The sequence below is a fragment of the Lissotriton vulgaris genome, chromosome 6, assembly GCF_964263255.1.
Source record: "Lissotriton vulgaris chromosome 6, aLisVul1.2, whole genome shotgun sequence".
Lineage (NCBI taxonomy): Eukaryota > Metazoa > Chordata > Amphibia > Caudata > Salamandridae > Lissotriton > Lissotriton vulgaris.
Window position 1 is genome coordinate 46,637,095 of NC_141694.1, and position 12,546 is coordinate 46,649,640.

Genomic DNA, 12,546 nt, shown 5'->3' on the forward strand with positions numbered 1-12,546 from the left:
AAGCTATATCCCCCCTTTTGATGCTTTACCTAAGCGCCATCCGGTGAACAGTGTCACAAGAAGTCTAGAAACCCACACAGACATCATCGAAGGAGGACGCTGGAACATTGTGTCTACAGCCAGCCTCGGCTTATAGAAATATATTTTGGGTGGACACATGAACAACATCCTCCCTACCCACCCACCCACAGAAGGCTTTATTACAGAGAGCATCCGGTGAATGGAGTCACTATATGTCTCAAAACCCAAGCAGACGTCATCAAGGGAAGACACTGGAACGCTGTGTCTAAGGCAGCCTCGGCTTAATAGAAAGACATATCTAGGGGACACAGGGAGCACTGACAAGGCTTGAAGAGGCCACTAGAGAACCATGTCAGAATAAGATTCAAAACCCAAGCAGACGTCATCAAACAAAGGAAGACGTTGGAATGTCTATTGTTGGTGATTGTTAATGATGGGGTACAGAGAAGTGTCTTTCTGGGGAAACAACTGTTACAACGCAGTCATTACAACGCACTACCTTTACAAAGCAGTCATTACAACGCAACATCCTTTACATCAAATTCTATTACAGCCACTACAACACATGGCATTACAACACATTATAAGGTAAATATGAGAAATAGTAATTTGTACCCCTACACTATCCAGCGCTTACCCTACTGTTGCACTCACTGGAGTGGGAGTAGTAATTTGTACATCTATACTAGCCAACACTTTCTCTACTTTTGCACTCTCTGGAGTGTGAATAGTAATTTTTACCCCTATGCTATCCAACGCCTTCCCTACTGTTGCACTCTCTGGAGTGTGAATCGTAATTTTTACCCCTACGCTATCCAACGCTTTCCCTACTGTTGCACTCACTGGAGTGGGAATAGTAATTTTTACCCCTCCGCTATCCAGCGCTTACCCTACTGTTGCACTCTCTGGAGTGGGAATAGTAATTTTTACCTCTACGCTATCCAACACTTTCCCTACTGTTGCACTCTCTGGAGTGGGAATAGTAATTTTTACCCCTACACTATCCAACACTTACACTACTGTTGCCCTAAAAGTATTATGCGTTGTAATGGTATGCGATATATTGGGATGCGTTGTAATGGAATGCGTTGTAAGTGTAGTTTCTAAAAATGCGTTGTGATGGCATGTGTTTTAAAATCATGCGTTGTAATTGATGTTGCGACGTAGGCATGCATTGTAAAAGTTTGCATTGTAATGTGTCCCATTCGTTTTTCTGTACACCGGATGCCCCTTTAAGGTATGCCAGCTCTTGTGAAGAGGGATCTTCTTTGACACCAGTTGCCAGGGACTCTTCAACTAGGACGTCATGGAAGATCCACCTGGTGGCGACCCTCCTGCTCTGATTAGGCTGTTGCAGCGTTCCTTCCTAGGGCAGGGCGCCCTCCTGCGGAGCTCGTCTCATGGAGGGGATGGGAAACGGTTGTAGAAATGAGAGATGTATAATGTTCTGAATTCATATAATCCCCTAGTCTATATTTCCCAGTTTATCCCACGAGACTAGAGCGCAATCAGAAAATGACAACAGTCTGTCACTCGAGACATCCGTACACTCCTGCCTCTGCTGTGTATCTTGGGTAAATGAAGAGAGTATGACAGGGCTGTGGTTATTATATGAATATTTATGGTGTAATCTCCCAGTAGATTCACACAACTGGCCTTTTGAATAATCAGCATACGGTTCATCAAGATACGGAGATATGAATTAGCGACAAAGCTGTCAGGCAGTTTTTGTGCTGGCAAATTAGCCCAGTGTCTATGAGATACGATTATGTGTATTATGTATGTTAATTATTGTAACCGTCTTTTTATTGATTTTAATAAAAACATAGAATCGCAGTGGAGCTTGCTTACGTGTTCCATGCACAGCTATTTACCACAAAGTAGCATTGCCGCCTTAGACAATTTACATCAGCCCAATGTACATCAGAACATTCATTGTTTGCCATCTGAGGGGACATTCCATAGAATACTTTTATTTTTATAAAATGTACATTCATTTGTAACTTTTTATTTTTTGCAATATGCACATTCCTCTCAAAGGCATGCTTTGTTTGATCTCTGAGATGAATTGTTGCAAAGGTTGCTGTCTGTATTATCTGACGTCACCTTTTCTTGTTTGCATATTTAAGGAAGGAGAGATCTAAGCTGTGTTTCCCCCCTCCCTTCCACACAGGTACCCTTGATAGAAGAGGCTTACAAACAAAGCTACCTTTGGGTATCTATAGGATCCAGAGTTGAGATGCTGTGGGTTCCCAGTGACCCAAGGTCTGTTCTCGAGTGACTTTGGTTGGTTTTGCCATCACAACCAAGAGCATGAAACACCACCTGAAGGCTCAAGTGGATGTGGCGGGCATTGCTGTACTAGGTGGTGGTGTTGGCCTGTGTTTCTTGAGTGTGTGTTCACTCTTGTAGGAGTCTTTCGGCACTGAAGAAGAGCAGCATGCTGTGCTTGTCATCAAATAAGGACGTTTTCTACTAGTTGATGTTGGCTCAGATATGAGTATCATGGTCAATTTCAGACAGGCGGCTAAAGATCGAAGCAGGCCTGGTGGTTGATCTTGACTCTCTTTCAATCAAACATTTATATAGCGCGGCAAGTCATCCGTGAGTGTCTCGAAGCATAGGGGAATTTGTCTGCTGCGTGATAGAGTGTTCAGTCGAACAGCCAGGTTTTGAGCTTCTTCCTGATATGCTGGAGTGAAGGTGCGGTTCTGGGGTGAGTGAAGGTGAGTGAGTGAAGGTGCGGTTCTGGGGTGAGTGAAGGTGAGTGAGTGAAGGTGCGGTTCTGGGGTGAGTGAAGGTGAGTGAGTGAAGGTGTGGTTCTGGGGTGAGTGAAGGTGTGGTTCTGGGGTGAGTGAAGGTGAGTGAGTGAAGGTGTGGTTCTGGGGTGATTGAAGGTGAGTGAGTGAAGGTGTGGTTCTGGGGTGAGTGAAGGTGAGTGTGTGAAGGTGTGGTTCTGGGGTGAGTGAGTGAAGGTGAGCGGGGTGAGTGAGTGAAGATGTGGTTCTGTGGTGAGTGAGTGAAGCTGAGTGGGGTGAGTGAGTGAAGATGTGGTTCTGTGGTGAGTGAGTGAAGCTGAGTGGGGTGAGTGAGTGAAGGTGTGGTTCTGTGGTGAGTGAGTGAAGCTGAGTTGGGTGAGTGAGTGAAGGTGTGGTTCTGAGGTGTAGGGGAATGCTGTTCCATGCTTTGGCCGCAGGAGCTTCCTCCGCTGTTGGTTCGGCGGATCCGAGCGTTGTCTGTGAGGGCGATGGATAAGCCATACGAGCATGCTGTTTTATTATGTTCTTAGAAGTGTCTTTGATGTATATTTTTCTGTGCTCTGCTATCTTTTTGCTGAGTATGCCCGTTGGAGCAGTGCACCTGTAAGTGGTAGCTGGCACTCACATCTCTTTGCCGATGTATTAAGTACAACAGCTGTGCGCGCTCTCCTAGCACACGTGGTGTACGGCCATGATGAGTCCTCATACCATGGTTGTAGGTCTAGGGGTGCAGACGATCCTTCACTAACCAACAAGCCACTTTGTTGGCTTCTCTGAACACCTGGCGCTGTGACGTGCAAGGCCGTATGGTAGGAGGCTGGAGCGTGAATAGCGACTCACAGCGCGCCAGCCAACGCGACATCAGTGTAATGAGTCTCACATTAGCTTGAACTGTGCAGGGTACCAAGAGATGAAAGGGCTCCCATTAAAACCACATTAGGTCGGTGATGAGCCAACTGTCTGGAGTGTGACACTGCTGAGCGGTAATTTGCCGGTACCTGAGCAGATTGTTTGTCGGTAAAGACCCGCTCTCAAAAACACTGCAGCTGCTTGGCGGTGGCCAAGACCAGATGTTAACGCATGTTCCTGCTGTTGCATCTGTCCAATGGTTTGCAGATGTGTGCTTCTCACTTCTGAACTCTTTCTAATGCAGCACCTTCTGCATTCTGAGGAGTTTTGCAGCGCCCCCTTTTGGAGGTTGGAAAGAGGCCTTCCATGCACCCTCCGGATCCTTGTGGTGCTCGTCTCTGGTGACTCAGACCATTCTGCGGTGGTTGGATCCTCTCTTTCTTATTGTACCTAATTACTTCTGTTGAACTCCCTTCCTGCTGCCATTCCACTCCACATATTCCAGCCCCCCCCCCCAACCCCTGCTCTCATGCTCTTATAACAGCTAAAAGCCTTCGACAACACCCTGGAGCTAGGAGCTGGTTCTTTCAATGCAGCTGCTTCACGCCCTCTGCACCTCTCAAAGTTAACAACGCTCTCAAGGTAGAACTTCAGCCGGAAGTGTTGTGTCATGGACACAGACCCTAACTCACAACTCCAGTGACCGTGTAACTGCAACAACAGCCGTGTCGTTGCAACAGACTCTAGCTCACAAGTTCAGTGACCGTGTAACTGCAACAACAGCCGTGTCGTTGCAACAGACCCTGACTCACAACTCCAGTGACCGTGCAACTGCAACAACAGCTGTGTCGTTGCAACAGACCCTGTCTCACAACTCCAGTGACCGTGTAACTGCAACAACAGCCGTGTCGTTGCAACAGACCCTGAATCACAACTCCAGTGACCGTGTAACTGCAACAACAGCTGTGTCATTGCAACAGACCCTACGTCACAACTCCAGTGACCGTGCAACTGCAACAACAGCTGTGTCGTTGCAACAGACCCTGTCTCACAACTCCAGTGACCGTGTAACTGCAACAACAGTTGTGTCGTTGCAACAGACCCTGACTCACAACTCCAGTGACCATGCAACTGCAACAACAGCTGTGTCGTTGCAACAGACCCTGTCTCACAACTCCAGTGACCGTGTAACTGCAACAACAGCCGTGTCGTTGCAACAGACCCTGAATCACAACTCCAGTGACCGTGTAACTGCAACAACAGCCGTGTCGTTGCAACAGACCCTGAATCACAACTCCAGTGACCGTGTAACTGCAACAACAGCTGTGTCATTGCAACAGACCCTACGTCACAACTCCAGTGACCGTGCAACTGCAACAACAGCTGTGTCGTTGCAACAGACCCTGTCTCACAACTCCAGTGACCGTGTAACTGCAACAACAGCTGTGTTGTTGCAACAGACCCTGAATCACAACTCCAGTGACCGTGTAACTGCAACAACAGTTGTGTCGCTGCAACAGACCTTAACTCACAACTTCAGGTACTGTGTAACTGTAAGAACAGCAGTGTTGTTGCCACAGACCCTTTGAAACACAAAGAATTCCTTTATTACTGTGACAAGGCACTTGTAACGACATTTCCTGTGTCATTTTATGGAACTCTACACCACTATGAGGTCTGTAGAACATTCCACTTTACTGGAAAAGCGCACTCTGTCTGAAAAGATAGCAGTTATGTCACTGCAAGGATTTGCTTAACACATACAATTTCTCTTATATCCCCATAGTAACTCAGATGATGTTACTGGAGCTGAAAAGATGCAATGCCGGTACCCCTTACATGGCTGCTGACACGATGTCACAGTGCATGTTGCGCCACAGCATGTACTGCCTTCACCCATCCAAATAGTCTCATCTCATCATTGTAACTCAGATGATGTCACTGCGCCTGATATGATGTCATTGCAGATATTGCTCTACTCCACTCTTCTACTGATTGTGATGTATTTTCTCACTCTAGGAAGCCACATATCCAAATACATCTTTTGATCTTATTTCTGCTTCATCTCTGTGTGCTGTGCCACTGAGACGTCTCTGGTGTCATTTCTCCCACTTCCTTATGTGGATATTTACTCCGACTCACTGCAGCGCCCACGGTGCCACTCTCACTAGAGATCAGCCATTTTGTCGCCAAAAGGAAGTCAGGTGAAAACGAAGTGCACTAGACGCAGCTATGCTGTCTTGAACCTGTGGGTTGTGTTTTCAGTGTGCACGATGAATGCCCAACGTTTCCTAAATAACGACCTGCGAGTACTCGCTTGACCCGGATACTCTCCTTACCTTCTGATGGCTAACATTCTAGGACATGAATGGATCTGAGGGGGTTGACGAAGACCATCACGGCACGTAAGACCCTGCTCGTCATCCTCCCAAGATGGAGAGCACGAGGAGGCCCCTTCCATAGAGCGAAGAGACCCCCTCCACTGGAATAAGTGTCACTAAAACGTAGGTGTAGATTGTTTGCGAGCATCTTGTTGACTGAACATGCTGCCGCCATCAGCTCTCGCTTCCGGACCTGGCGGGACTGGATGGCGTATCGAGACATGAGGTGAAATTTCCATATGTCAGGCAGTGGGCCAGGTTCTAAATGTCGCAAACTGCTGCCGCTGCCGCTGGGGGACCTGGTCCTCTGGCAACGCCGCTCTTCATTTCAGCGGCTCATTGAATTAGAGGTCTGCCGTGTTCGGTGAGAGAAGAGCGGTCTGATATTTCTGGTTGCGTCGTGTGGGATCCAGAGCTCTGGGGTCCGGCTTGTACCGGTGGCATGAAGCTTGGTCATTGTGGGTATCCATGTGGTTGGAGTAGGGAGCTTGGGTCATCCATGCAGGCTGGCACAGAGAGAAGGACCACTGCTCTCTCCATAGGGTGGGCTAACCAACTTTGTGCCCTAAAAAACAAATCTTCATGTCCTATGCAAAAGTCAATGGATTGAACAGTGACTTGTGTGCTCACTGCAGAGGTGCAGCTACCAGGCCTCTTTCTTTTGCCAACTGCATAACCCTGCGCTGAGAAGTGCACCTCAGTCATTCTTTCGCCCCTCTGCATCGTCCAGGCGCATTTTCGAAGGAACTGTCGTCAAGTATCACCTTCCAGAGGGCGTCTGATCTGAACCCAACGTTGCACATAATGTGGTTTAGTGACAACTGTTTGTGGAAGGTTTGGTTCAACAGGATAATGAAGACTGTTGGACCTCGGGGAAAGCTGTCTTCTTCTTCAACACTTTGTTGCAAGTTAAGATTTCGTGGTGCCCTCTTCAAGAGGTGTTGTTTAGTGACATCATGGGAGGCACGTGATCCAGGACACAGCTTTAGTACAGATTACAGCCAATAAACACAGAAAAGTCTCCACCCAAAAATGAATAAGAAGCCTGCCTAAAAGGTCACTCAAAATACAGTCTCCCTCCCAGGAGGCAAAAGAATCAACAGACAATTATTGTATGGAATAAATCCAAGCTTGGATTTATTCCATACAATAATTGTCTGTTGATTGTGGAGACTTTTCAGTGTTTATTGGTCGCTTTATTCTCCTGCGTCTCCACTTTTATCAATTATCAGGGCCCCCTTGTTGTATTACAGTCTAGTGACCCATTCCACGACACGCTCTTGGACATTATACTACTTGCATTGATCCTTGTCAGGCACTAAACCATACCATTGCCCCCCCACTCTATCATCCACGCCAGTCGGCGCCCATGCCCGGTGCCACCCTACTAGCAAAGACCCAATCACTAAGGTCAACTACCCTAGGCCTTCCCCAGGCTTGAGCGTCTTGAGTCAAGCCACAGTGTACATCACGCTTGACAATCGAGCGATCTCCAGCTCCACTCCTCAGATATGTATCCAAAGGACCCCCTCGGCACACAAGAGCCATCTCTCCCATACCCTCATGCTCTCTCATCTGCATGCTCTCTTTGACGCTGCTCATCTCCACCCCACGCTCACCTCCACAGGCATCACCGGCATGAGAATGGAGATGTTTGCCTTCTCAACAGTCCTGCTCAGATTCTCTCAATCTCTGCAATTTGACTTGTCTGGGCCCCCTCCTGTTTGACATCTACACCACCTCCCTTCGTGACGTCATTTCCTTCTTTTAATTTGCTTATCACTTTCATGTGGATGATACACAAACCTAGGTCCTATTTCTATCACATTCTCTATTTGAACAAAGTCTCTGACTGCCTTGCGACCCTGTCGTTACCTCCCGCATGATCAACTCTTCCAAAACGTAGGTCTTCTGTTTCCCTCCTCCCCTGCTTCTAGCGCCCTGTCTTCCACCTCTGCTTTTCCTCAATGAGGATCCTTGCAATGAATCTGTTCTGATTTGTGAGCTATAAGCTACTGGGTTCCCATTAGTTCAATTTACAGCTTCCTGGTGGGGGAATCCTTAGGGCCGAACAAACCTCACTCCGTGGACATCTAGACCAGTGGCCGTCAGCCACACACAAGGTCTTCTCCTGCATCACCCTGTCCTCTCACCTTCAAGCACATTGATTCTCATCTTGCACCCTTGTCATATCACCAAATATCTCCTCCCCATTCCAAAGTAACTCTTTCATATCTCTGACTTACGGGAAAGTCTTCCGTGTAGACTTGGGGGTCGCACCACGAAGCCAGACATGCAGAAAGCGGTGGTCCTGTTGAGACTGCCATGGTAAGGGCCACACTGGCCATTCTGCTGCTCTGGCATTCAACTGGTGGCCTGCAAACTAGGGGCTAGTTTCACAGCTGGAGGGGATGCCATGAAAGCCCCATTCTAGTTGCGGCCTACCGCAGTGCCGGGCTTGTGTGGACTTTTTTGCCAGGACTGATATTAGTTTCTAGTCTGGCCTGGTGGCACAGTGCCCCACGGGTAGCACTAATAGAATGAGTTCATCCCAGTGCGTGCCATGTTCCTGGCTCTCCATCCAATCGTGCCCATCCCTTCTTGGGCACCCAGCCTGCTGGCATGAGAGGGTGCAGGCAGATATGGAGCAGCTGACATCCAGTCGCAGGTGGATCCACTGAAGCCATTGTGCATCGGTGCTTCTAGCTCGGAGTGGTGGTGTGCACGTGCACAGGTGATGGATGTGGCCCTGGTGTTTCTGTGGCATTGCTCTACTTACATGTTGTGCATATGATGCAGACATTTTAGCAAGGTAGCCTGTCAAAAAAAGACTTCTGTACGTCCTGGCAATGTCCTGCCTTTTCACACCTAGCCCGATCTCTGCTTTTCTCTGTTGTGTGATGCCTTTCTTTTGTGGGAAGCGCTGGGAAGCCCCGTTGCTGGGGCAGCCATGCGCTCTATACATCTTATTAACATACCATAACAACGGGCCGCTTGTAAATCTTGCATTACCTCGCTTGTGTGGTTAGCTGAGTGCACGGCCTCCGCGTAGGCGCGCGAGGCTGCTGTCCCGGGCTGCGTGCCGATCAGTGACGCAGGACGTCGCCTCGGATTAATTAGAGCCAAATACCCTGGTGCGCCATTTAATGAGAACAGCTCTGAAAGCCTGAGTGAAGGAGAAACAAATGGAGTTTTTTTTGTTTATCCTGCTTCCTGGTCCACAAATACTTCAATTGCGCCACCAAAAATGTTCGTAGATGTTGTTATATTGTGCAGAACTGCTGCGATGTGATGCTTAGATCAATGATAAGCGTGTTTGGGGCATTACGAGCATACATAAAAATGAAAAATGCTGTGTGTGTCTCTCCAGTAGGTCTGTGCTCACGCCTGTGTCACACGCCTGATTACTGAATCAACCTTTCAGGACATGCATAGGCACTTCTGGGGTGCAGGGGGCACATGCACAGTCATCATGTATGAAGACGCGTATGACCCATGTTACTCCACAGCACAGCAGATCCACCTGCCACTCTGTGACTGCACTGGAGAGCTCCTCGGTGTTTGAGGAGAGCCTGAAGGTCCCCGCTCATGATCTGGGGTGCAGGGGGCACAAGAAGCTGTGTCTGGGGGGCCCTGGCAGAAGTACAGCACAGCTTGCATCCGAGCCAACATGTCAGTACTGCAGGACAGGGCTGTGAAAACTCCAACTGGCTGTGGGCTGGAAGCTCACACACCCTCCATAAGGCCTCTGTCTTTCTGGCCTCCCAGGAAGGGAAGTAAACAGATCCCCAAAGGGGCTTCTTTTGGGCAACACCAGGCCGGGGTTCCGCACCCCCATCTTCTCTGGCGGAGTCTCAACTCCAAACTACCTGTCAGCCCATAGCTCGTAAGTTAAAACACACAATAGCGGCTGCTGACTACCTCGATGCACTTGTCATTGGACATTTCACCCTCACCAAGAACTGGCTTACATCATAGGAAAGAAAACATACAACGCTGCATTAGAACAACTTATGCGGCCTTTCCGGGACCAGCTCGCTAACTCTTGAGACAGCAGCCTAATATTCTTTCAAATAGTCTAGTGTACTATGTAATCTATCAAAGAAACAAATGCAGTCTTGGAGCGTTGACTTCTTTACAAAGCGAATTCATATTTCTGGTGTCGCACAATTGTGACGTCATAAGATCCTTCCTTTTCATTGGCCTAACACAGGAACCAGTCTGTGGTTCGACGTCATGCATTCAAACACTCCCCTTTCGGGCCTACAGACCTATCATAATTAGTCTCAACAGTGACAGGCTGATACTCAAACGCCTCTTTCGCATCCCTTCTGTCTCTTTCTCCTTGTCGCTATGAGAGTTCTGCAGCTGGCTGGGAGTACTGCACTTTGTCGGGTGTACTGGAGCTGCCTGCAAGTACTGCACTTTGTCGGGTGTACTGTAGCTGCCTGCGAGTACTGCAGCTGGCTGGGAGTACTGCACTTTGTTGGGTGTACTGTCGCTGCCTGCGAGCACTGTAGCTGGCTGGGAGTACTGCACTTTGTTGGGTGTACTGTCGCTGCCTGCGAGCACTGTAGCTGGCTCGGAGTACTGCACTTTGTCGGGTGTACTTTTGCTGCCTGTGAGTACTGTAGCTGGGTTCAGCCCCTATAGATTTCCGTGAGAACTTCAGTTGTCTGCGAGTAGTGTGGGTGGGCGTGAGTACTATCATTAGATGTGAGTACAGTAGTTGTATGCGAATACTGTAGCTGAGCGCGAGGACAGTAGTTGTCTTTGAGGACTGTGATTGGCTCCAAGTAGTGCAGTAGGCCTCAATTACTGTACCTGGCAGTAATTACTGGACCAGGGCGCACATACTATACTCGTCTCTACGCTGTGACCACCTGGATTCCCTCCATTGCGGTCGCTCACCCTGCACTCTGCTCGCACATCGGACGCTTCTCTCCCCGCTGCCTGCCTGTCCTGAGACCTGCTGCCTGCCTGCCCTGACATAGCGCTTGGTATCGTTTCTATTCCACACTTTAATTGCTGTATATGCTACATTGTATGCGCTTGGTATCGTTCTTATTTGGCATTTCATTTATTGCATATCTAGCATTGTAGAGCGGCTGATTGAATTTGCATAAGAAGCGTTACTGAAAACTTTCATTAGGAACCTTACTCGAACTCCGGCTGTGCCCCAGTTTCGATTTAGCTACAGAGCGGCCATCTTAGTGTTTATTTACTTTTGCCCGTGTCTCCTCCCCGCTCCCCGCCTCCCAGCTGACCCTCCGACACACGGATAGATTACACTCGCCCCGTCCTCTCCTACGCTGTGACCACCTGGATTCCCTCCATTGCGGTCGCTCACCCTGCACTCTGCTCGCACATCGGACGCTTCTCTCCCCGCTGCCTGCCTGTCCTGAGACCTGCTGCCTGCCTGCCCTGACACAGCGCATTGCGCAGTTTATAGCGCTTGATATCGTTTCTATTCCGCACTTTAATTGCTGTATATGCTACATTGTATGCGCTTGGTATCGTTCTTATTTGGCATTTCATTTATTGTATATCTAGCATTGTAGAGCGGCTGATTGAATTTGCATAAGAAGCGTTACTGAATACTTTCATTAGGAACCTTACTCGAACTCCGGCTGTGCCCCAGTTTCGATTTAGCTACCCAGCGGCCATCTTAGTGTTTATTTACTTTTGCCCGTGTCTCCTCCCCGCTCCCCGCCTCCCAGCTGACCCTCCCACGCTCCGCCCCCTCCACTCTCCATTAATGCCAGATGAATCAACGCGCTGCGGCCGCGCCGAAGGTGCGCCAAAGGTAAGCCCGTCTATGCCCGTCCGCGTCTGGACCGCGCCCAGCGCCAGACCCCCTGGCCCCTGTACCACCCACCCCACCCGCATTACATATGACGCCTCCACCCTCTTAGCCCTAAACCCCGGCCGACTCCCCAACTGCGCCCAAGCCGCTCCTGGACACACCCATGGACCCTTCACATGCAACTCCTGCAAGTATGACAGCACCAAGACCAACTCCTCATCCACTAACTCCAAACAAAGATTCGACACCAACCACCTAAAATGCATCCTGCTCAACACCCGCTCGATCCACAGACACGCCATCGACCTTTGGAATCTGCTAGACACCATCTCCCCGGACGTCTCCTGCCTAACAGAAACATGGATGAACGCCTCCTCAGCCCCAGACATCACCATTGCCATCCCGGAAGGATACAAGATCATCCGAAAAGACCGCACCTACCAAACAGGAGGAGGTATCGCCATCGTCCATAAGAATTCCATACGCATCTCAACCAGCTCAGACGTCAACCTCGCTAGCGCCGAACACCTCCACTTCCAGATCCACACCAACCCCAAGACCACACTCAGAGGAACCCTCCTCTACAGACCACCAGGACCCCGAGCAAAATTCAGTGAAGACATCACTGACTTCATCACCCCACACGCCCTCCCCTCCGAGGACTACATTCTATTGGGAGACCTCAATTTTCACCTAGAAAAAAGCAACGACAACAACACCACCACCCTTC

General features: G+C 49.2%; 1 protein-coding gene across 1 annotated transcript in view; it reads left to right on the forward strand.

The window, feature by feature from the left end:
- Positions 1–12,546, forward strand: part of MDGA1 (MAM domain containing glycosylphosphatidylinositol anchor 1) — a 900,569-nt gene that overhangs the window by 612,469 nt on the left and 275,554 nt on the right. The window contains exon 11 of the mRNA XM_086925579.1: positions 4,310–5,169. Within this exon, the coding sequence (XP_086781705.1) occupies positions 4,310–5,169 (860 nt within the window). The remainder of the gene's footprint in view (positions 1–4,309; positions 5,170–12,546) is intronic.